General features: G+C 44.5%; 1 protein-coding gene across 2 annotated transcripts in view; it reads left to right on the top strand.

The window, feature by feature from the left end:
- Positions 1 to 25,752, top strand: part of LOC122545421 (adhesion G protein-coupled receptor G2-like) — a 172,387-nt gene that overhangs the window by 105,707 nt on the left and 40,928 nt on the right. Inside the window, exons 2-4 of one of the 2 annotated variants that reach the window (XM_087996002.1) lie at positions 20,815 to 20,931; positions 21,026 to 21,056; positions 23,672 to 23,789. In XM_087996002.1, coding sequence (XP_087852128.1) covers positions 20,815 to 20,931; positions 21,026 to 21,056; positions 23,672 to 23,789 — 266 coding nt within the window. The remainder of the gene's footprint in view (positions 1 to 20,814; positions 20,932 to 21,025; positions 21,057 to 23,671; positions 23,790 to 25,752) is intronic. The other variant, XM_087996003.1, reaches the window with a different exon arrangement.

The following is a 25,752-nucleotide window of genomic DNA, read 5'->3' as shown; positions in this document are numbered from 1 at the left end:
AATATTTCAGCCTCTCAGTTCAGATGAACCTCTGGCTTGAAATCCCGTTCTGACTTTGATATCAAGCCCATACATGGATTTTCAATGGGCCTCCCAACTCTGCTGCAGTGTCTGAGCTCCCGCTAGTGCAGACAAACCAGGGAAATCAGTCATTTGTTTTCATTCTCTCCCAGGATGCAGGTGTTGCTGGATGGGCCAACAATAGTTCCCTGTCCCTCATTGCTCTGGAGAAGCTGGTTGTGTGCTGCCTACCTGAACCTCTGTAATCCTTGGAGATGCACCATCATGCAGAGAGGAAGGGATTGCCCTGATCTTTACCCAGAGATTGTGAGCGAAGGGTGATGTGTTTCCAGATCGGGTAGTGTATGTTTTGATCGGCAACTTGTGGCTGGTGTTGTTTCCATGAACCTGCTGGCCATGTGGTCAATGCAGCAGGTTTGAAAGGGACTTGTAAAGGAGCTTTGCTGAGGAGTTGCACTGAATGTGAGATGTGGTACTCACTGCTGCCCCTGTCAGCCAGTGGTGAAAGGAAGGAATGGTAAAGGTGATGGATGGAGTGCCACTCAAGTGGGGTCCTTTATCCTGGGTGCTGTCAACCTTCCTGAATGTTCTTGCAGCTATACTTATCCAGGTGTGATGTAAGGTTCGTCATTTTTATAAATGTTAATATCATTTTAAGAGTTTAGAGTTCAAACTGGTGGCATCGGGGTGTTGGTTAACTGTCACGGATGTTTGCAAAATCGTCAGAGAGTCTGGAAGAGGGACCGAATGCAGCAGGTGTCAGAGAGCAGGTCCCTGCAAACCCCCTGCTGTGTGAATGGAGGGTTGTTGATTTGATGGGGTTTATGACACGGGGAATAAATATTGAAAAACATTAACTTGCTTCATGATCAAGGATTGATTTTTGAACAGTTTAGGAGGAGACGACTGGAGTAAGAAGGGAATATATTTTCTCACCTGAAAAGACAAAACGTTCAAGCAAAGCATAGCCATCTTGGTGTAGGAGATTAACTTGTGAAACTTCCAGACCAGGAGTCTTTGATTCGAAATATGCAGATTATTAAAAGACTGAGAAAGAGTAAGCTTTCAGTGACATGAGTGTTCATGTCCGAGGCTTGACATCGCACTGTTAAAAAAAACTGGAAGCAGCAGTTAAGTTGAATTTAAAGATTTGACATCGAAGGGTAATTTCTCTGGATTTGAATCACTATAAAATGCTAATGTCAGGGATTAGATGAGAGTTTGTTATGCTGTGTTTTAACATATGTCAATCTATGTTGGCATGGTGGCTCAGTGGTTAGCACTGCTGCCTCATAGCACCAGGGTCCCACGTTTAATTCCAGTCTGTATGGAGTTTGCACATTCTCCCCTTGTCTGCGTGGGTTTCCTCCGGGTGCTCTGGTTTCCTCCCACAGTCCAAAGAAGTGCAGGTCAGGTGAATTGGCCATGCTAAATTGCCCATAATGTTCGGTTCAGAGGGAAATGGGTGTGGGTGGGTGACTCTTAGGAGGGTGGGTGTGGACTTGTTGGGCCGAAGGGCCTGTTTCCACACTGTAGGTAATCTAATCTATATTCATTATTTAGACAGCTTTTTTGTTATTTTGTCCAGGAAGCTTCTGTTTTATTGCTGAAGAGAATTGCAGCCTTGTGTATCTGTGGTTCGGTAAATGAGCTTCACTTTAAAAATAAATATGATTTATACAATCCAGATTTCATTCTGCGACCTTAACTGTCAAGAGTGTGGTGCTGGAAATGCATAGCAGGTCAGGCAGCATCCGAGGAGCAGGAGAATCGATGTGCATAAGCCCTTCATCAGGAATGAGGCTTGTGGGCTGGGGGGGAGCTGAGACATAAATGGGGGGAGGGGGTGGGGCTGGGGGAAGATAGCTGGGAATGTAATAGGTAAGTGGAGGTGGGGGAGAAGGTGATAGGTCATAGGGGAGGGTGGAGCAGATGGGGTGAAGGATGATGGACAGGTCAAGATGGCGGTGTCGAGTTGGAGGTTTGGGACTGGGTTAAGGTGCGGGGAGGGGAAATGAGGAAACTGGTGATATCCACATTGATCCCATGTGGTTGCAGGGTCCCAAGGCGGAAAATGAGGCATTCTTCCTCCAGGCATCGGGTGGTTAGGTTTTGGCGATGGAGGAGGCCCAGGACCTGCATGTCCTTGATGGAGTGGGAGGGGGAGTTAAAGGGTTCAGCCACGGGGCGGTGGGGTTGGTGGGTGCGGCTGTCCCAGAGATATTCTCTGAACTGATCCGCGAATTGACATCCTGTCTCCCTGATGTAGAGCAGACCACATCGGGTGCAACGTATACAATAGATGATGTATGGGAAAGTACAGGCAAATATCTGTCAGATGTGGAAGGATCCTTTGGGTTTTGGACAGAGGTGAGGGGGGAGGTGTGGGCACAGGTTTTGCAATTCCTGTGTTGGCAGGGGAAGGTGCCGGGAGTAGGGTGTGGTCTGGTGGGGGTGGCATGGATCTGACAAGGGAGTTGCAGAGGGAATGGTCTCTCCGGAACGCTGATAAGCGTGGGGAGGGAAATATATCCCTCGTGGTGGTGTCTGTTTGGAGGTGACAGAAATGGCGGAAGATGATGCGATGTATGCGGGGGTTGGTGGGGTGGAAGGTGATGACCCGGGCGGTTCTGTCCTTGTTGTTGTTGGAGGGGTGGGATTCAAGGACGGAGGTACAGGAAGAGGAGGAGATGTGCTGGAGGGCAGCGTCGACCACATGGAAGAGGAAGTTGCGATCGTGGAAGAAGGAGGCATTCTGGGACTTTCTGAGGTAGAATTGGCCATCCTGGGAACAAATGAGGTGGAGGCGGAGGAATTGGGAATAAGGGATGGTGTTTTTACAGGTGGTAGGGTGGGAGGAGTGTAGTCCAGGTAGCTGTGGGAGTCCGTGGCTTGGAAGATGTCCATGGTTCGTCGGTTGTCAGAGATGGAGATGGAAGAGTCCAGGAAGGGGAGGGAGGTGTCCAAGATGGTCCAGGTGAACTTGAGGTTGGGGTGAAAGCTGTTAGTGAAGTTGATGAACTGTTCAACCTGCTCCTGGGAGCACGAGGTAGCACCGATACAGTCATTGATGTAGCGGAGGAACAGGTGGGAGGTGGTGCTGGTGTAGCTGCAGAAGATAGACTGCTCCAGGTATCCAACAAAGAGGCAGACATAGCTGGGTCCCATGCGGGTGTCCATGGTTACCCATTTGTTTTGGAGGAAGTGGGTGGATTGGAAGGAGAAGTTGTTAAGGGTGAGGACCAGTTCAGCTGAAGGTGTCAGTGGAAGGGTACTGGTTGGGACGGCGTGAGAGGAAGAAATGGAAGGCTTGGAGACCTTCATTGTGGGGGATCGATGTGTACAGGGACTGGATGTCCACGGTGAAGATGAGGTGTTGGGGGCCAGGGATATGAAAATCTTGGGGGTGGTGAAGAGCATGGGTGGTGTCCCAAACATAGGTGGGGAGTTCCTGGACTAAGGGGGACAGGATGGTGTGAAGGTAGGCAGGGATCAGTTCAGTGGGACAGGAGCAGGCTGAGACAGTGGGTTGATCGGGGAAGTCAGGTTTGTGAATCTTTAGTAGGACGTCTCTGGGACATCTGCATCAACCAACCACACTGGCCCATGGCCGAACACTTCAACTCCTCTCCCACTCCACCAAGGACATGCAGGTCCTGGGCCTCCTCCATCGCCAAACGCTAACCACCTGACACCTGAAGGAAGAACTCCTCATTTTCCGCCTTGAGACCCTGCAACCACACGGGATCAATGTGGATTTCACCAGTTTTCTCATTTCTCCTCCCCCCTCCCCCACCTTATGCCAGTCCCAAGCCTCTAACACAACGCCACCCTCTTGACCTGTCCATTATCTTTCCCATCTATCCACTCCACTCTCCTCTCTGATCTATCACCTTCTTCCCCACCTTCATCTACCTGTTGCATTCGCAGCTATCTTCCCCTCCCCCCCCCACCCCAGTCCCAACCCCCTCCCATTTATCTCTCAGCTCCCCAGCCCACAAGCCTCATTCCTGATGAAGGGCTTATGTCCAAAACATCAATTCTCCTGCTCCTCGGATGCTGCCTGACCTGCTGTGCAGTCCTCACTTTCTCCTCCCTGGGATCTGAACTGTCCGGGGATAATATCAGCTGGCATCATAACAAAGACAACTGGAGAGTATCCCATCAGAGTCCTGAGTTATGTGACGTAGGCAGGCGTACGGATGCAGGGATGAGTTACTCACAACTCAATTCCCAGCGGTTGGCCTGCTGATTGGCCACTGTATTTATATCGCTGATATAGCTGGGCAGTGGTAAGCTCATAACATTAAAAGTGGGGAAGTCAACAATGATAATGCCATTGAATGTCAGGGGGAGATGGTTATATTCCCTCTTGTTGGAGATGACCACTGTCTGGTAGTTGGGAGTGAAGGTTACTTTCCACTTAGTAGCTGAAGCTGCATGTTGTCCAGATCTTGCTGCATATTCACATGGACTGCTTCAGTAGCTCAGGCATAGTACTGAGAGTGAACATCCTCACTTCTGGCCTTATGATGGAGGGATTGTTGTGTAAGAAGCAGCTTATTCAGGTTAGGCCTAGGACACTCCCCTGTGGAAGTCCTGCCGAATATTCTGGACTGAGATAATTGATCTCCACTAACCACAACCATCTTCCTTTGTAAAAAAGCAAATTACTGTGGATGCTGGAATCTGAACCAAAAGAGAAAATGCTGGAAAATCTCAGCAGATCTGGCAGCATCTGTAAAGAGAGAAAAGAGCTGATGTTTCAAGTTTAACTGACCCTGGTCAAAGCTAAAAACAAGGGAGAAGTAGGGAGTTATTTATACCAGGCTGAGAGAAGGGGAGTCATGGCTCCAGAAACAAAGGGAGCAATAAAGAGGTGATAATGACCTTCCCTGTGGCTTGCCACTTCAGCACCCAATCCTGCCCCCATACCCACATGTCTGTCCTGGGCCTGCTGCAAGGTTCCAGTGAAGCTCAACACAAACTGGAGGAACAGCATCTCACCTTCTGACTGGGCCCGTTACAGCCTGCTGGTCTCAACATTGAAGTCAACAACTTCAGATGATTATCCCATCTCGACCCCTCTGTTTTCATTCTGCTCCGCAATTTTATTTCATTTATTTTATTTACCTTGCTTTATATTTTTTTCACTGTTCTGTACCTCTTATTTTTTGATTGTCTCTCTTTCTCTCGCTCCCCACTCTCTCATTACCTTTTTCCTCTCCTCTTCCCCCTTTGCTACCCTTCTCCTCTGTTTTCCATTTTGCCTCTGCTTCACCCATCCCCCACATATTTTGTCACATAGCACTGGCTTCAGCCCTTCCTGAAGAAGGGCTAATGCCCGAAACGTCGATTCTCCTGTTCCCTAGATGCTGCCTGACCTGCTGCGCTTCTCCAGCAACACATTTCCATCTCTGATCTCCAGCATCTGCAGACCTCATTTTCTCTTCAGCCTTGGTCACTCACAGCTCCTAATCTCCCGAGAATCTCTCTATGCACTGTCATTATCACCTCTTTATTGCTGCCTTTGTTTCTGGAGCCATGGCTCACCTTCTCTCAGAAGAAAGTGAGGACTGCAGATGCTGGAGATCAGAGCTGAAAATGTGTTGCTGGAAAAGCGCAGCAGGTCAGACAGCATCCAAGGAACAGGAGGATCGACGTTTCGGGCATAAGCCCATCTTCAGGAATGAGGAAAGTGTGTCCAGCAGGCTAAGATAAAAGGTAGGGAGGAGGGACTTGGGGGAGGGGCATTGGAAATGCGATAGGTGGAGGGAGGTCAAGGTGAGGGTGATAGGCCGGAGTGGGGTGGAGGCGGAAAGGTCAGGCAACACGATGGTTGGAGGAAGAGCGCCTCATCTTCCACCTGGGAACCCTCCAACCACAAGGGATGAACTCGGATTTCTCCAGTTTCCTCATTTCCCCTCCCCCCACCTTGTCTCAGTCAAATCCCTCGAACTCAGCACCGCCTTCCTAACCTGCAATCTTCTTCCTGACCTCTCCGCCCCCATCCCACTCCGGCCTATCACCCTCACCTTGACCTCCTTCCACCTATCGCATTTCCAATGCCCCTCCCCCAAGTCCCTCCTCCCTACCTTTTATCTTAGCCTGCTGGACACACTTTCCTCATTCCTGAAGAAGGGCTTATGCCAGAAACGTCGATTCTCCTGTTCCTTGGATGCTGCCTGACCTGCTGCGCTTTTCCAGCAACACATTTTCAGCTCACCTTCTCTCAGCCTCGTATAAATACCTCCCTATTGCTCCCTATTTTTTAGCTTTAACAAAGGGTCTGATAGACTCGAAATGTCAGCTCCTTTCTCTCCTTACAGATGCTGCCAGACCTGCTGAGATTTTCCAGCATTTTCTCTTTTGGTTCCATCTTCCTTTGTGTTTGGGATGGCTCTAACCAGCGGAGAGTTTTCTCACTGATTCCCAGTGATTTGGGTTTTCCTGAGGCTCCATGATGCCCACCCATGGTTAAATACTGCCTTGGTGTCAAGGGCAGTCACTCTCACTTCAGTTCAGCTCTTTGTAAACAGTTGGACCAAACCTATAATCATATCAGGAGCTGGGGATGCTGTGGTGCCCAAACTCAGTTAGCAACGTATTGCTGAAAGTGCCATTTGAGAGCCCTATTAACCAGGCCTGCTATGGTTATCAACAATAGACAGCTTGAGCTGTAATTGATCAGGTTGGTTCAGTCCTGGTTACTGTCGATGAGATATTCCAAGCTGCTTTATAAATGGCAGCACTGTACCTTGGTCAGGGGTGTGGTTACCGCTGGATAACTTGGTCACACAGCTTGGTCAGGGGTGTGGTTACCGCTGGATAACTTGGTCACACAGCTTGGTCAGGGGTGTGGTTACCGCTGGATAACTTAACCTTTGTGTCCAGGTTAGTGTCCAGGACCTTCAATTCCTCCTTGATATGACATGGAGTGAATCCACTTACCCACAGACTGGCATCTCCAGTGCAGGGAATGTCAGGTGGAGGCCAAGATGGAGTTTCCACTCAGCAGTTTGAGCTGAAAATGATGACAATGCTACAGTCTTGTCCTTTTCCCTGATGTTCTGAGCTCCCTCCTAATTGAGGTGGGGGATATTTGTGGAGCCTGCTACTCCAGAGAATTGTCTAATTGTCCACCTCCATTCAGCATCAGGACTGCAGGGCTGAGATTTGACTCATTGGTTGTGGGGTTGCTTAGCTCTGTCTATTGCAGGCTGCTTACACTGTTTAACATGCAAGTAGTCCTGTGTTGTCGGATCACCAGGTTGGCCCCCCATTTTCAGTGATGCTCATGTTCTGTTGATTCACCCTTTTTCCTGGGACCATGCTCTGGATTCTGGGAAGTGTACTCGAGCACAATGTAAGCTTTCCCAAGGTTAGTCTGAGATCCAAGCTTGCTCAGCTGCACCAAGCAAACACTACCGTGGGATTATATGATCTCACTGTATACTGCCCTGAGCTATTAATGTCTCACAGGCTTCTTCACAGCCACACCATGGCTCTCAGTACTTTTGCTAAATCTTAACTGTGTAACTGTTTGGTATCTACTAACAGCCTTACTCTGCCTGAAGGCAATTCTACGCTCTGGCCTCCTCTCAGTTACAACTCCTGGATCCCAGAACTTTCCTTAACCCTGACTAACTGCAGCTGTCAAATCGCTCCTGGGACTTCTCCCTGATCCCTAGTTCCAGGCCCCTCTCTGTAACTTCAGTCAGTTCCTACATGGAGCCTGTTTCTGACTCTGTTCCTCTCTCTCTGCCATTGCTTTTCTGACTGAAACTGACTGCAACTCTTCAGCTGCTGTTCAGTTTCCTTTGAGTTGTTTCGCATGATTTATCAAAACCCCTCAACAAGCCCCATCCTTATTCCTCGGTAGGATTGCAACCATTGGAACAGGCAAAGGTAGCAACACTCGCAGAGCATGAAGATCAGCTTAATTTTCACACTTCCAAATGCAGTAACAAGTAGCAGGATTTAAACACCATAGCATTTCAAGGTACCAGCACTGTTTTAATAATCTTCCTTTAAAGCTGCACTGAATATTTGAGTTAAGGACACAGACACATCATCCATCCGTTCATGCACTGGAGATGTACCTTAACCTCGAAGCTTATTCTTCAAACTTAAATACAATAGACTCTTATTTTTAGTCACTGAGGTAAAAATGATATCTCTGTGTTCCAACAATACACCTCTATTCCAAATAATATCCCTTTTAGCTGGTTTGAGAAAGTTATTGAGATTTTGTGTTGAAATGTTTTGGATTCCTGTTGACTTTGACATTTGAAGACTTTGAGATCTGTCACCTTCTCCTGATCCCCTTTTGAATGTGCTTCATTGGAATCTTTCTCAGCGATGTCAATAGTTCCCTTCTTCTGTTTCTCTTTCTAATATTTTCAGTCTTTTGGGAAATTTATGAACCACATCCTTCCCATTCTCTGGCCTTTTGCTTTTCCTCTTCTCTATCGGTAGAAATTCCATGGCTCCATGACGGTGGCTGTGGGAAGCTGGGTTCCTGACTGACAACCAGCTTCAAACTCATCTCCCTGAATCACTTCCTTTGGAACAGAATTGGCTGCATTGTGTGGGTCTATATTAGTTTATTCAATCAGCGTGAAGGGACTTTTGGTTCCTTTACTCAGATCATGTTCTAGTTTCTCTGAGATACATAGCACAGCCTTTTGTAACCAATCATTTTCTTCCCTGTGAAGTTTTAAAGAGTGGAAACTTAATTTTCACTTCTTTCACAATTTCCTCTGACTTTTGTTTTCTCCCTTAGTTCATAATTCATTCTCAAATTTGCTGAATTGTTTCTCATTCAACCACGCAACTACTCTGGTCAATTTAGTTGCCTCTGTTTCATAGTGGTCTTAAAAAAATCAGCTACAAGTTTAACCATTTCACATAATAATTCCATACATTACGGAACTATTCCTCCCTCTGTATCTCTTTGCTCCTCAGCCTATTTCTTGAAAGTCTCTTTGCTCAAAAATCTCGTTTTTTTTCCTTCGCATGGAACATCTCATCTTTCTTGTTCTCCAGTCTGCGTCAGCATTTTGTCTGTCTTCGTTTTTAATTCTGCACTGAGCCAACTATTCTGAGCCTTCAGAAATTCCTTCTCCTGTTCAAGGTATTTGTCACCTCAGAGACTTTTGATATTTGATGTTCTAAACTGAATCTTTATTGAATTTGCTTCCACGGGTTTATCATTGAGACATTTTAAGTTCTCACTCAAGTATTTTCGTTCCTGTGACCGATGCTGAAGTGTTCTCACCTGTTTGCATTTTTCTTCAGTAAATTCATCATTTGAGCGTGGAAGTTGGTTCTCCACATTACTCAGTTTTTCCTTAAAGTGTGATTATCAGCAAAAGGCTTCTTAGGTTTGGCCGCAGTCATTGTGGAGTTTGGGCAAGATCAGCATGATCAGGATCTGCAGCAACACACTCCTTGCTCTGTGACTGTCTATGCTGGACAACTCACTATCCAATATCGTTTCTTCCCCCTTCAATAAGTAAACCAGGAATAATTTACACAATTTAATTCCACTTCCAAGCCACTTTGTAAGTTAACTTTGTGCAAGTAAATATTTTCATAAATCTTTATTAATACTTTTTATTTGTCAAATGATCTGCAACATAAATCACAACATCAGCCACCATCAAAGACTGACGTGCCCAGAGTCTGTCAAAATATTAATTAATTTTCTCACGCGGGAGAAAGAGGATCATTCTTGCTGAGAGATAAAACACCAGTAACCCCCCATAACATGACAGTTATGCTGTTTAGCAGTGGTCAGCTTCAGGAACAATTCCTTTAAATGTTCTAAGACACATTCTGTGGAAAGGTCTGGGAGAACATGCTGCTTGTCTATTACCCCTGGTTTATAGGTCCATTTCCAGCAATCAGTGCAATGCGGTTGCTATGGAAACATAAGCTTTCAGACTTCACTCCCACTCTCAGCATCTCTCATTTTCACTTGAGGAGAGTATTCTTTTGGGTGGAAATTTCTGTTCCATTGAGTGGCATGGGAAAAGGTAAGAAAACTGGAAAATATAGGGAGAATGGGAAAATCTGATTCTCGATAATATTTCCAGCTTTCCCTGGAGTTTACACAACAAATTTTCAATCTCTCAATCAGCAGTCACCACCTTATTTAAAATGAAGTTGCATCTCATTATTCGACAGACTCATGTCATTTGTAAGCAGCTTCCAGTTCTCCTCTCTGTCCCTGAGAAACCAGATCGCACCAATTCCTGACATGAAAGTCACCGCGGTTACCTGGCAACAATAGCTTGTTGTCTCCTTCTCTGTGCCTTTGGGCAGGTCCATCTGACCATCATTTCATTGCCTGCTCCATGGACACTGTCCTCTTCCATTATGCAGTTTGCATCAACTGCCTCCTTGTCATGTCAGTTGCAAACTGAGTAACCTCACTGGGTTTGCCATTTCTGTGTCACTTTTCCAACCTGTTACTGGAAGACAGCACTGCCACGTTCTCACTCTGAACTGTAAGTGTGCAAAGACATGGTCTGTGATGTTCAGGGTGACCTTTTTTAGATGGGGGTTTTATCACAGCGGGTATGTGCCTAAATTTCACTCCCCTAATCTAGAAATAGCACTGTGGTTCTGTGGCATATTTTCGGATAAGGTTACATTGCTCCGAGCTCCGTATTAAGGCATATGACCATAAAACATAGAGTGGAAGCAAGGCCATTCGGCCCATCAAGTCCTCTCCACCATTTAATCATGGCTGATGGGCGTTTCAATTCCACCTACCCGCACTCTCCCCGTAGCCCTTAATTCCCTGTGAGATCAAGAATTTATCAATCTCTGCCTTGAAGACACCCAACGTCCCGGCCTCCACTGCACTCCGTGGCAATGAATTCCACAGGCCTACCACACTCTGGCTGAAGAAATGTCTCCTCATTTCTGTTCTAAATAGACCCCCTCTAATTTTAAGGCTGTGCCCACGGGTCCTAGTCTCCCCACCTCTCAGATACAACTTCCCAGCTTCCACCCTTTCTAAACCATGCATTATCTTCTAAATTTCTATTAGATCTCCCCTCAATCTTCTAAACTCTAATGAGTACAATCCCAGGATCCTCGGCCATTCATCGTATGTTAGGCCTACCATTCCAGGGATCATCCTTGTGAATCTCTGCTGGACATGCTCCAGTGCCAGTATGTCCTTCCTGAGATGTGGGGCCCAAAATTAGACCCAGTATTCTAAATGGGGCCTAACTAGAGTTTTATAAAGTCTTCGTAGCAAATCACTGCTTTTATATTCCAACCCTTTTAGAAATGTACAGCATGGAAACAGACCCTTCATGCCAACCAGATATCTCATCCAATCTAGTCCCAATTGCCAGCACCCAGCCCATATCCCTCCAAACCCTTCCTATTCATATACCCATCCAAATACCTCTTAAATGTGGCAATTGTACCAGCCTCCACCACTTCCTCTGGCAGCTCATTCCATACACGTACCACTCTGTGTGAAAAGGTTGCCCTGTAGGTCTCTTTTATATCTTTCCCCTCTCACCCTAAACCTAGACAACATTACATTTGCTTTCTTAATCACGGACTCAACCTGCAAGTCAACCTTTAGAGAATCCTGGACTAGCACTCCCAGATCCCTTTGTACTTTGGCTTTATGAATTATCTCACTGTTTAAAAAATAGTCCATGCCTGTATTCTTTTTTCCAAAGTGCAAGACCTCACATTTGCTCACATTGAATTTCATCAGCCATTTCCTGGATCACTCTCCTCAACTGTCTAGACCTTTCTGCAGCCTCCCCACCTCCTCAGTACTAACTGCCTGTCCACTTAACTTCATATCATCGGCAAACTTTGCCAGAATGTCCCCAGGTCCTTCATCCAGATCATTAATATATAAAGTGAACAGCTGTGGCCCCAACACTGCCATTCCCAAAAAGGACCTTTTATCCCAACTCTCTGCTTTCTGTCAGACAGCCAATGCCCAACCCATGCCAGTAGCTCACCTCGAAAACCATAGGCCCTCACCTTGCTCAGCAGCCTCCTCTCTGAGGCTGAGAGGTGACCTTATAGAGGTTTATAAAATCATGAGCAGGGATAGGATAAATAGACAAGCTCTTTTCCCTGGGGTGGGAGAGTCCAGAACTAGAGGGCATAGGTTTAGGGTGAGAGGGGAAAGATTTGAAAGGGAGCAAAGAGGCAACGTTTTCATGCAGGGTGTTGCATGTATGGAATGAGCTGCCAGAGGAAGTGTTGGAGGCTGGTATAATTACAGCATTTAAAAGGCATCTGGATAGGTACATGAATAGGAAGAGTTTAGATGGTTATGGGCCAAGTGCTGGCAAATGGGACTAGATTAGTTTAGGATATCTGGTCACCATGTAACCAGTTGGACTCAAAGGTCTGCTTCCATGAGGTACATCTCTGCTACTCTCTGACTCTATATCAACAGGTGAAATAGTGGGCAAAATGTTGGCAAATGGTGTATAATGTGGGAAAATGTGAAGTTGTTGATTTTGGAATGGAGAACACAAGAACAGAGAATGATCAGGGAGAATGTACGGCCGATCAGGGATAGCAGGGGGAACTTGTGTGTGGATACCGAGCAGATAGGGGAAGCTCCATTCCTGATGAAGTGCTTTTGCCCAAAACGTCAATTTTCCTGCTCCTTGGATGCTACCTGAACTGTGTGCTTTTCCAGCACCACTCTAATCTAGAATCTGGTTTCCAGCATCTGCAGTCCTTGTTTTTACGAAGCCCTAAATGAGTTTTTTGCTTCGGTTTTCACCAAGGAAAGGGAACTTGTTATAAATGAAAACTTAGTGGAACTGGGATACAGTCTTGACCAGATCAAGATTATTGAAGTTGATGTGCTAGAAATTTTGGAAGACATGAAGATTGATAAGTCCCCAGGGCCAGACCAGATTTATCCTAGGCTGCTCCACGAAACCAGAGAGGAGGTTGCTAAGCCGCTGGCGACGATACTTGCCTCCTTCTCGAGCAGTGGATGTGGTGTATATGGACATCAGCAAGGTATTTGATAAGGTTCCCCATGGTAGACTCATTCATAAAGTCAGGAAGTATGGGATACAGGGAGATTTGGCTATCTGGATTCGGAATTGGTTGGCTGACAGAAGGCAGAGAGTGGTTGTAGATGGAAAGTATTCTGCCTGGAGGCCAATGTTGAGTGGGGTACCGCAGGGCTCTGTACTTGGGCCTCTGCTCTTTGTAGTTTTTAATAAATAACTTGGACAAGGAGGTTATGGTGTGGGTTAGTAAATTTGCAGATGATACAAAGGTTGGAGGTGTCGTTGATAGTATAGAGGGCTACTGCAGGCTGCAGTGTGACATAGACAGAATGCAGAGATGAGCTGAGAAATGGCAAATGGAGTTCAACCTGGATAAATGCAAAGTGATGCATTTTGGAACGTCGAACTCGAATGCTGGATATAAGATTAAAGACAGGATTCTTGGCAGTGTGGAGGAGCAGAGGGATCTGGGTGTGCAAGTACGTAGATGCCTCAAAGTTGCCACCCAAGTGGATAGGGTTGTTAAGAAAGCATATGGTGTTTTGGCTTTCATTAACGGGGATCGAGTTTAAGAGCCGCGAGGTTTTGCTGCATCTCTACAAGTCCCTGGTGAGACCACATTTGGAATATTGTGTCCAGTTCTGGTCACCCTACCATAGCAAAGCTACAGAGACTTTGGAGAAGGTGCAAAGAAGGTTTACCAGGATGCTGCCTGGACTGGAGGGCTCGCCTTGTGAAGAAAGGTTGAATACGCTCGGAGTTTTCTCTCTGGAGGAAGAGAGGAGACCTGATCGAGGTGTACAAAATAATGAAGGGAATAGATAAGAGTCAGTAGCCAGACACTTTTCCCCAGGGCAGGATTGACTGGTACGAGAAGTCATAGTTTGAAGATATTAGGAGGAAGGTATAAAGGAGAGGTAGGTTTTTTACACACAGTGTTGTGAATGCATGGAACGTGTTACCAGCTGTGGTGGTGGAAGCAGAGTCATTGGGGACATTTAAGCGACTGCTGGACATGCACATGGATAGCAGTAAGTTGAGGGATGTGTAGGTCGTTACGATATGTTATATTAGAATTAAATCTCGGCACAATATCATGGGCCAAAGGGCCTGTTCTGTGCTGTACTTTTCTTTGTTCTATGTTCTAACAGTATTATTTAAATGGAGAATAACTGCAGAAAGCTGCAACACGAAAGGAATTGGAGGGACATGTGCATGAAACACAGAAAGCAGGTCATCAGGAAGACCAGTGGAACACTGGGCCGTATTTCATTGGGTTTGGAATATAACAGCAGGGAATTGTTTTAGTTTTCCACCTGTCTACAATAGATAAGTGCCCACACCCAATAGTCTCTGTGTCTCTGCTCTGGCGGTTTCTGGAGGTTTGGAAAGCTCTGCCTGTCCCCTTCAGGGACAAACCCAACAGCACTGAGGCGAGTGATCTTGGCTGTTGCACAATCGACAGAAACTTCTTCAGAAAGCATTTCAAAACCCACAGGGGTTTCACCAGTCAGCCTGCTCTGCATGAGAAGGGTCCAGCCTTCTGTGGGACAATTGTTTTGTTCTGCAATGTTTCAAAGGAAAGGAAAATGTCTCCATGTCCCTTTCTTCAAATTTGTGGATTGTTGGGAAAATTTAAATAGCACCGGACTTGGCCCTGAGCTGGAGGCAGATCTTTCCCCATCAATATCTTCACTGACTTCTAGGGAATTGTTCCGTCTTAGTTCAAACTTTTAGGACTGAAATTCCCTTTATTGTCCCCTCCCTATTCTCCTTTTTTCTTTCCTCCCCTTCCCTTTGGAATTCTAGTTCTGGTCTCCTGTGTTCCAACTAATTCTTTCCCAGTGCTACCTCATCTATTTCCAGCTCTACACTTCCCTCTATCTCCCTCAAAATTTGCCATTTCCATAAAACCATCAGATATCGGTGCAGAAATCGGTCATTTAGCTCATTGAGTCTGCTCCACCATTCAGTGAGATCCTGGCTGATTTGATAATCCTCTGCTCCACTTTCCTGCCTTTTCCCTGGAACCCTCGAGTCCCTGACTGGTTAAATATCTGTCTATCTCAGCCTTGGATATCCTTAATGGCCCAGCCTCAACAGCCCTGTATGGTAAAGTCTCACAGATACACCACCCTCTGAGAGAAGGAATGCCTCCTCATCTCGCTCTTCAATGTGCAAACACTTCCTCTGAAATTATACCCTCTGCTCCTAGACTCTCCCACAAAGAAAACCAACTTCCCCACATCTACCCTGTCAAGTCCTCTAAGAATCTTGTACGTTTCAATAAGGTCACAGTTCATTCCTCAAGCCTCCAATGACTACAGACCCAACATGCTCAGCCTCTCCTCATAAGACATCCCCTCCATACCTGGTACCAACCTTATGAATCTTCTCTGGAATGTCGCCACGGCCAGTATATTTTTCTGAGATAAGAAACACAGAACTGTTCACAGTATTCCAGCTGTTGTACAACTGGTCCCTTGTATAGTTTCAGCAAACTCTCCCTGGTTTGATTCTCTATTCCCTTTGGAATTAGGGCTAACATTACATTTGCCTTCCCTATTTCCTTTTGAAATTGGATCCTAACTAATTGTGAGTCATGCATGAGGACTCTCAAATCCCTCTGTTCTGTAACTTTCTGCAGTCTTTCTCCATTTAAATAAGATTCTACTCCCTTATTCTTCCTGATGAACTGCATAAGTTCACATTTTCTCACGTTATGTTCCTTCTGTCAAGATTTTGCCCATTCGCTTAATCGATCTCTTTTTTGTGTCATCCATACCACTTGCCTTTCCATCTATTTTTCTGCTGTCTGCAAACCTGGTGAGAGAACAGTCACCTTCTTCATGCAATCACTAATATATATTGTATATGATTGTGGCCACAGAACTGATCCCTGTGGCTCACCACTAGTTACAGGCTGCCATCCTGAAAATGCCCCCCTTATCCCAACTCTGTCTTCTATTAGTTAACCAATCCTCTGTCCATGCTAATGTACTTCCTCCAACACCATGAGCGCTTATCTTTTTAAACAGCCCAATGTTTGATACATCATCAAAAGCCTTCTGCAAATCCAATTTATTACATAAACCACTTCCACTTTATCTGTCCTGCTGGTTATTTCCTCAAAGAATTCAGGTAAATTTATCCCCTTCGTGAAGCCAGTCTAACTTTCCTCAATGATATTACATATTTCTAAATGCTCTCCTATTACATTCTCGATAATTGACTCCAACAGGAGACTTTGTTCAGATGTTAACCTAACCGGCCCATAGTTACTTGTCATTGTCTACTTCACTTTTTAAGTAAAGGTGCTACATTGCCAGTTTTCCAAACCTCTGGGAACGTTCCTGAATCCTGGAAAGATTCTGGGAAAATTATTACCATTGCATCCATGATCTCTCCAGCCACTTCCGATAATTACTTGGGATGGATCCCATCAGGGTGTCTTTAGCCCCAGCAGTTTCTCTCGCACTTTTTCTCTGGTGATCGTTATTGTATTTATTTCCTCTCCTCCTTTGCAACTTGATTATTTAATAATTTCAGAATGTTGTTCGTGTCTTCTACTGTGAAGGCTGATGCAAAGTATTTTTCAACCTCTCTGCCATTTCCTGGTTCTCCTCATTCTCTAAGAGGCTTAGACTTCTCTCTTCCTTTTTATATCTTTAAATAAATTTTTGCTAACCATCTTAAAATAATTTGTAAGTTTACTCTCAGAGATTATTTTCTCCCCCTTTAATATTTTTGGTCATATTTTGTTGGTTTTTAAAGCTGTCCAAATTGTTTGGCTTGCCACTAATCTTTGCCACATTGTACTCGCCTTCCTTCAATTTGATTCGATGCTTAACTTCCCTGGTCAACCATGGTTGGCTTATAATCTTCCTGGGATCCACCTTCCTCACTGGAATATGTCTTTACTGGGAGCCATGAACTATTTTCTTTAAGTTCTGCCATTGTCCTCAACCATCATTGCTGCTAAACCCCTTTCCCAAACCACTGTCTTCATTCCTTTGTAATTACCCTTATTTAAGCTTTGCAGAGTTGTTTCAGACCCACATTTCTCCCTCACAATTTGAATGGTACATTGTACCATATCATGATCATTGTTTCTTAGCTGCTCTTTTACTCTGATGTTATTTATTAAACCTGTCTCATTACATATCACCAGATCCAAAATAGTCTGATCTCTAGTTGGATCTATAACACATTATTCTTGGAAACTGTCCCAAATATTCGATTAACTCATCCTCCTGACTTCTCCCAACAATCTGACTAGCCCAATCTACATTAAGATTAAAATCATGCATGATAAATGTACAGGCTTTGTTATATGCCATCATTATGTCCAGGCCTATTCTCTGTCCCACAATATAGCTCTGGTTAGGAGGCCTATAGACTATTCCTTCTTGTGTCATCTTGTCCTCATGGCTCCCTCTGCCAATCTGACTGACCCAATCTACATAAAGATTAAAATAATCCATGATTTTGGTTTGTATACTTTTACTCTTGTGCTCAGGAACCTGGATTTATAAAAAATGATCATTTACACCACAATTATCCTCATTCCTCTAGAATTAGGATTCCATGTCAGTGTCATGTGTGATCATATGAGTTCAGTGAAAAGTGGAGAAAGCCGCCATTCCCAGCACCGTCTATGGTTCGATGCCAGATACGAGCATCCAAGTATTTGTTCCGGCCAATGTTGGAGGCGTGCACTGATCCCATTGCAGGGCCACTTCTCCATTGGTCATTACAAAAGTTAGGTTTAACCAGGGGGTCGTTAACGTTGACAATTAGAGAGAGCTCAGACTGTAGTAAAAACAGCAAGTGCCGTCTAAAATGGCTGTGTAAAATGAAGCAGAGATTAATCATAAATGGGCCTGTTATAGCTGGGAAGGATATAATGAGTGGTGTGCTGTAGGATTAGTACTGGGACTCCACTGTATACAATTGACATAAATGACTTGGACAAAAGGACAGAAGGTATGTTTCCCAAAAGATATACAGAGTTACTTCGATTATCCGAAGGCCACGGGCGGGGAGCATTCCATTCGGTGAACCGAATGCCGGATAACATAGATTAGCCATGCATCGGGACCTTGTGATCTTGTTTGGATAATCCAAAATTTGGATAATCGAATGCCAGATAATCGAGGTTCCTCTGTAGATAAGTTAAGTGAGTGGGGAAGATCTGGCAAATGGAATATAATGAAGCAAAACATGAAATTGTCCATTTAGACAGAAAGAATAAAAAAAAGCTTATGATCTAAATGGCGAGAGATTGCAGTGCTCTCGGGTGCAGAGAGATATATGTGTGTCCTAATACAGGAATCATTAAAGGTCAGTGTGTGGGTGCAACAAAATATTAGGAAAGCTAATAGAATGATATAATTTAATGAGAGGGAAATGGAATACAGAAATGAGGAGGTGAGACCACATCTGGAATACTCTGTGGAGTATTGCTCACCTTATTTAAGGAAAGATGGAAATAAATGGGAAGCAGTTCAGGGAAGGTTTACCAGACTAACACCTGGAATAGAAAGGTTGACTTATGAGGAAAGGTTGGACAGACTATGTTTGTATCCATTAGAGTTGAACAGAGTACGAGATGACATGGTTGAAATATATAAGATTCTAAACGGCTTTGACTTGGTGGATGTCGAAAGGATGTTTCCTCATCTTGAAGAAACTACAATGAGGGGTCATTGTGTACGACTCGGGGCTTGAGAAATGGAGAGGAAGCAAAGTATATTTTTCTCAGAGTCTTCTTGAAAAGGTGGTAGAAGCAGAGGCCTTGAATATTTTGATGTCAGAATTAGCTAAATTCTTGTTAAAGCAAGAGGTGAAAGGTTATTAATGGGAGTGAAAAATGGATTTGAGTCACAGTTTTTTACATTTACAGTGTAAACCAGTAATAACATTCTAAAATAATCAAGAGGCGAAACATTGAGGCTGGGGAGGAAATAAATCAGCAGAGACAAAGTATTAAGGAAACTAATAGGGATAAAGGTTCCCAGGACCTGATTGGCTGCTTCCTAGGATATTAAAGGAGGTAGCTACAGAGATACTGGATGTGGTAGCGGTAACCTTCAAAGAATCGTTAGATTCTGGAAAATTCCCAGAGGATTGGAAAACTGCCTGCCTCACACACTCATTCAAAATGTGGACCAAGTTAAACATCACACAACACCAGATTATCATCCAACAGGTTTACTTGGGATCACGAGATTTCGAAGTGCTGCTCCTTCATCAGGTGGTTGTGGAGAATAAGACCACTCCTAAAAGATGTTGGAGAGTTGAGATAAGGGGAACATTTGTCAGGATGACAGCCTCTAACTCACAGAATGTCACAGGGATCAGTGCTGGAGCCAGTGCAATGGCTTCCTCTGCACTATAAGAATTCTGTGATTCTGTATGGAGGGATATCCTTATGATGAGAGGTTGAGTAGGTTTGGCCTGTACTCGTTGAAGTCTCACAAAATGAGAGAGTTGACCTTCTTGAAACATTTAAGGTTCTTTGAGGATTTGACACTCCCTAGATGCTGAGAGTTATTTCTCTTTGTGGGAGAGTTTACAGGCAGGGGGCATAATCTCAGAGGAAGGGATCACTCATTTAAGACAGAAATGATGAAGAATATCTTTTCTCAGAGGGCACTGGTTCTGTGGAACTCTTTACAGCAAAGGGCTGTGGAGACTGGACCATAAAGTGTATTCAAAACTGAGGTAGACAGATTTTTAATCAGTGACAGAGTTAAGGGTTATTGGAAAATAAGTAAGAAAGTGGAAGTGAGAATGATCAGATCAGTCATGAACTTATTGAATTGCAGAACCTTTGATGGGCCGAATGGTCGACTTCTACTCCTTATGATCTTATTAAATTGTGGAACAGGCCCAAAGGCCTGTATGGCCTGCTCCATGTCTATCTGTTTATATGTGTCCCTGCCTGCTAGGCCACAATGTTTAGCAGGTACATCTGGAACCTCCACCAGACTGGGAAGGCTGAATAGGGCCCCAGTGAGAGCTGTATTAAAGCTTCAATTTTAAATGTTTGGATTTTTTTCCAGTTGTCCAAACCTTGATCTCAGCCTGAGCCCCTGGTTAGCCCCCAGTTCTACTCCTGTTAATGTGGGATTCCCCTCCAATCCGGGGTAGTTAGAGCAGTTACACAATAGCACCCACTGAAGGGCTAAGACTTGGGAATTCTCACATTTGGAGTCTGCGGACTGATTCTCCATGATAACAATGATCATGTTTTAGTCACCATTGAAGTATTTCAACACTTATCCAAGACCCAGTGGTACTTGGGTACTGATCGAGTACACAGACGTTCTGGAATGTTCCCTGACCCCCTTTCAGTTGGTCAAAACTAATTACACTTCTCATTTTCTGAGTTCTGAAGAAAGGTCAAACATTTGAGAATGTTAACTCTCTCATTTCCTTTTCCATTGATGCTGCTGGACATGTTAAATACTTCCTTTTGTGTTTATCCTTGGCAGATTGTTGGGCTTTTTATTGTTTGAGACACAGTGTGACACTCTGTTGTAAAACAGTGTCACCTGAAATATCAGGGCAATGGGTATTTTCTCATCTCTATTTCTAATTAATTTATGCACTAAAAATAGATAAACCTTGCTTATTTCACTGAGCACTTACTAGAACGACTGACAAGTTGGAAATAAAAATATCTGTAAAATATTCATAGTATGAACTTTTACTTTCAGATGATCTATTTCAATATTTTTATCATATTTCTTTACAGGACATTTTTGCCTTTTTTCCAAGTGCTGACCCATTTAAAATTACAACACAGAGTAACCTTTCCAATCATGTCAATGTCACGACCCCAGTGACAGGCAGAGCCTGTGAAACACCCCTGGTAAGGTCCAATTATTACTCAGTATCTCCATTCTGTTATTTATAAACATTTATTTGATTGAAAACTTATCTGATGCTGTAAATTTCCACTTTAGGAATCAAGCATCAGCACACCCTCTTCAGCAGGTAATTAAATGTTTTTATAAATATATTATTCTGATCTGGACAATGTACATCTCAATTTAAATCAGTTTACATCAACAACTTACAATTTTCTTAAGCAATGAGGTTGCCATTAAGGACCCGTTCTGTGATATTTCAGGGTACTGTACATGACTGTTGTGTGATAGACGCCCTTTGCTATCACACATTGAGGTCTGCGGCAGTTGGACCTCTGTGAGACAGTTCCATCAGAAATTTAAACTCAGCTCAATTGTATGTCCATTGACGGAAATACTGGCAAAAATCCCATTACATATGAGTACTTTAAACTTAAAAAAAAGAATATGGCAGATCCGACCTTGGCCTAATCTTCACTTTCCCGCCCAATCACTGTAAACCTCAACTCCCTCGTGGATTAATAATCCAGCAGCAAGGTCTCAGCTGTTTGACAATTCAAATCCAACTGCTCATCAAGAGTGTCTGCTTTGGTGAGGATCTCATCGTAACCAACCTGGAGTATAGTAAAAGGTTTCCTCATTGGTTACTTACCACACAACTATGGGAAGTACATCTTTCCACCAATGAATCATTTAAAGCATTCGCAGATTATGGATATTGTCAGGAAGACAGACTTTTACATAAGTATTCTGTTGCCAGTGATCACAAACCATTCCTTACTAATGGAACTGAATCCCATGACTGGATTAATTAAACGCAGTTCTGGCCCTCAATGTAAATATCGGACTAATCGGTGACTCCTTACAGCCTGGGAGGGCCAGAAATGTAGAAGGAACCACTCTCCCTGCCCTGTTGGTGAAGCTGGTGCCATGCACCCAATTAGTGCATCAGTCACTTTATAATGCAGCAATGATCAGTGAGCTGTCTGATGTGTGCAACATGAACAATGGGGTCGTGAAATGATCCTGTTCCAGAAAAATTAAGTACTGTAATTCTCTTTGCTGCTGCTTTATTGGGACAGCATGGCTGCTTGTAGCAGATGGTGGAGGTTTGTCATGGCTTCCTTCAGTTCTCTGCCTGAAGAGAGGTCCAACTCACAGCCCATCAATCTCCACCATGAATGGAGTGAGGAGAAGGGTCTTGAACCCACCCCAGTTAGATTGGAGGACATCTGTGTACTGGGGGCACCAATCTGATACTCACCAGCCATCCAGCCAACTGAGCTCACTGGCCACTTCAAGGGATCTGAAATGTTGTGGTAACATGTACTGTTAGACACATGTTGAAGCCTGGAACTATTGAGGGTGACGGTCAAAGGTCTAATTCATTTCGATATCTCACCACGGCTGCTCATGCCATCTGCCATTGCCATATGGTAGAAGCATTTAGAAGTGGTCACTAAACTGAAGTCACTGGAAATGCTCAGCAGGTCTGGCAGCATCTATGAAGAGAAATCAGAGTTAACGTTTCAGAACTGAGGAAGGGTCACCGGACCCGTAACGTTAATTCTGATTTTTCTTCATAGATGCTGCCAGACTTGCTGAGATTTTCCAGCAATTTTGTTTTTTGTTTATGAACACCCCATCTTTAACTGTCAAGCCTCGGAGTGAGACCAGAACCTCCAGGTCATGGCCTCATGTGGACATTTCCAACATACGTTACAGGATTGAGCTTTTATGTGGAAGTTTGGATATTGCAGACCATTTTTAACCAATTCTGATAAGAGGTTTAGCAAAATCCGTGGAGTGACATCTTAATTAGCTTCACTTCACAAACAAACCCACAGGAAACAGAATTCTAAAAACTGAATCCCCGTTCACTGAATGAAGATAAGAACCCATCAGTGAATAAAGAGACAATTAGATCCCAAACTATTTCGACTGTGTAAATGAGATATAAAATTGGAAATAAACTCCAGCCTCTGCAGTCTAGAAATCTAGAGTTTAGAAACATGAGTGTTCTAGAAATGTTCTGAGTGGATTTGATTAACTTTAAGCACCATTTTAGTCCAATACTTTGTGAGTGGAAATGGGGCATAAGTAACGCAATATTTTTACTGCTTTATAATGTTTTATCGGTGTTTTACGCTGTAGGTGAATATTTATAAGTTTGATGTTCTCCAATTTTGTTTTCTAACATTATTCTTTAATCCAGAAAATTCCAGTATCCAGAGATACCTTGATCCTGAACATTCTGGATTGGAGAGGTTACAGTCTGTCCGTTTCATTATGCTCCATTGTTTCTCTATGACAGAAGGTTCTTCATGTAAATTGGTCCAAATGATCCCTCTGTCAGATTGTGGATTTGCTGTGGTCCCAGTTAATAATTATTCTAGTTTTTTGAAATATTTGATAAGTTTGAATCATTGTAAAAGCATAGTAACATAGTGGGAATATTACTGTTTAAATTATTTGTAATGAACTGATTGATGCACCAGTTTGAAACTTCGCTGCTTACAATTTAATTGAAGATTTCACTGATCGATTTGAGTCAAATCTGGAAATTTCTCTCAAACTCATTAACCAGTTAATGAAAGAGCTGAGAAAGGAATTCCACTCCCAGAATAAAACAAAGCGGGTTTACCCCGAGACCGTACTGTGGGTGTTTTCCTGTTGGTATTTCGAAGGGCTGGAGCTGATTTGTATTGACCTGATTATTTAATCCTCTCCTTCTCCACTCAGGGCCGACTGAGACTTGTGAACATTTGCAGTGCCAGCTTGATGGAAGTGAACACTGCATGGCTGCAGTTGAAATTGTGAACAAATTCATCCAGAGATTTACCAACCACACTCCTGACACGTAAATAATCATTCTCCCAGAGGGCATTGTCAGCCTCACAACACAGTTCATTTAGATATCATCCCAGTACTATGGGTTTTAACTAGACTGTATGTTCAATAATACTTGGTGCTTTTCGGGCTGTTCCCTCTGTTTGAATCTACTCTGTGCTCGTATCCCAGTCTGAAGGATGTACCCGAGGCAGTCTTGTTGAAATATCAGAGGTCTCACCTGATGACTGGAGAGAGTCAGCAAGAGACCCATTGTGTCTCTTTAGGACAAATACCAGCCAAACCACATGCCAATCAGGCAGTGGCACGGCGATTGACAGAGCCTTCCTTGGAATCATTACCCTGGGGGTAGCAGTGCCATACAGTGAGAGCTGCTGGCAGTTGATGTGCTCGGCAGTGCCACTGAGGTGGTCATGGATGATGTCAGAAGGATCCTCCCCACCGGCTCCCCCAAATCCCAGGCTCCTGGAGGAGCCACACCACTGGTCAGTAATTAGATTAGATTAAATTACCTAACATTACAGTGTGGAAACGGGCCCTTCGGCCCAACAAGTCCACACTGACCCGCCGAAGCGTAACCCACCCATACCCCTACATTTACCCCTTACCTAACACTACGGGCAATTTAGCATGGCCAATTCACCTGACCTGCACATCTTTGGACTGTGGGAGGAAACCGGATCACCCGGAGGAAACCCACACAGACACGGGGAGAACATGCAAACTCCACACAGTCAGTCGCCTGAGGCGGGAATTGAGCCTGGGTCTCCGGTGCTGTTAGGCAGCAGTGCTAACCACTGTGTCACCGTGCCGCCCACTAATGTAGCAGGGATAGTGCTGTGGGAAGTTGCAGGGAAAAAGGGGCCAGGAGGGTAGGAAACAAATGCAGGGGCACCTCTCATCAGCCCATCCCTTCCTTATCTGCTATCCCTCAATTAGTTCCTGATTGCCTCTGATTGAAGGACACCAACACACACTCTCCCCAGAGATGACAAGCAGTCCACACAGTTTGATCAGTCCAGCACGCCACATAGCACCATGCCCACTTGTAGCTGCGTTAATCCCAGCAGAGGTGGAGTGATGAGGCCATCTTGTGATCCATTATTCGCACTTGCAGAATGTTTCAGAGAACACCTCTGGGACACCTGGACCAACCAACCCCAACCACCCCGTGGCTCAACGCTTCAACTCCCCCTCCCACTCCACCAAGGACATGCAGGTCCTTGGACTCCTCCATCGCCAGACCATAGCAACACGACGGTTAGTGGAAGAGCGCCTCATCTTCCACCTAGGAACCCTCCAACCACAAGGGATGAACTCAGATTTCTCCAGTTTCCTCATTTCCCCTCCCCCCACCTTGTCTCAGTCAAATCCCTCAAACTCAGCACCACCTTCCTAACATGCAATCTTCTTCCTGACCTCTCTGCCCCCACCCCACTCCGGCCTATCACACTCACCTTGACCTCCTTCCACCTATTGCATCTCCAACGCCTCTCCCCCAAGTCCCTCCTCCCTACCTTTTATCTTAGCCTGCTGGACACACTTTCCTCATTCCTGAAGAAGGGCTTATGCCCGAAACGTCGATTCTCCTGTTCCTTGGATGCTGCAACACATTTTCAGCACTTAAGGGCCTTGACTATGAGCATGGTGGGGAAGTCTAGCTGCAACCCAGACCCTAATTCTGGTGAAGATGGGAAGTCAACAGGGTTCAGGTAAAACACCATCCCACCTAATTATTTACCCTCCCTGTCTCCAAGCTTGTGAGAACACCAGTGAGAACAGGATATTCTGCTCTAGCCTCATGCTAGTGTTATCCATGAAAATCCTTTGCCAGAGTGATAAATAGGGGGGCAGAAATTAGGATTTATATTGCTTCTTTTACCATCAGCAAGCTCAGGTAAAATTGGTATCAAATGGAGAAATCTTTCTTGATATAAGGCGTTAAACTTGCACATTTCTGTGTTGCTTCCATG

This window comes from Chiloscyllium plagiosum, unplaced genomic scaffold (genome assembly GCF_037043375.1).
Source record: "Chiloscyllium plagiosum isolate Xiang-an unplaced genomic scaffold, Cpla_swu_hap1 HiC_scaffold_17, whole genome shotgun sequence".
Taxonomy (NCBI): domain Eukaryota; kingdom Metazoa; phylum Chordata; class Chondrichthyes; order Orectolobiformes; family Hemiscylliidae; genus Chiloscyllium; species Chiloscyllium plagiosum.
Note: the sequence above shows the minus strand (reverse complement) of the source record. Positions and strands in the feature narration are given on the sequence as shown.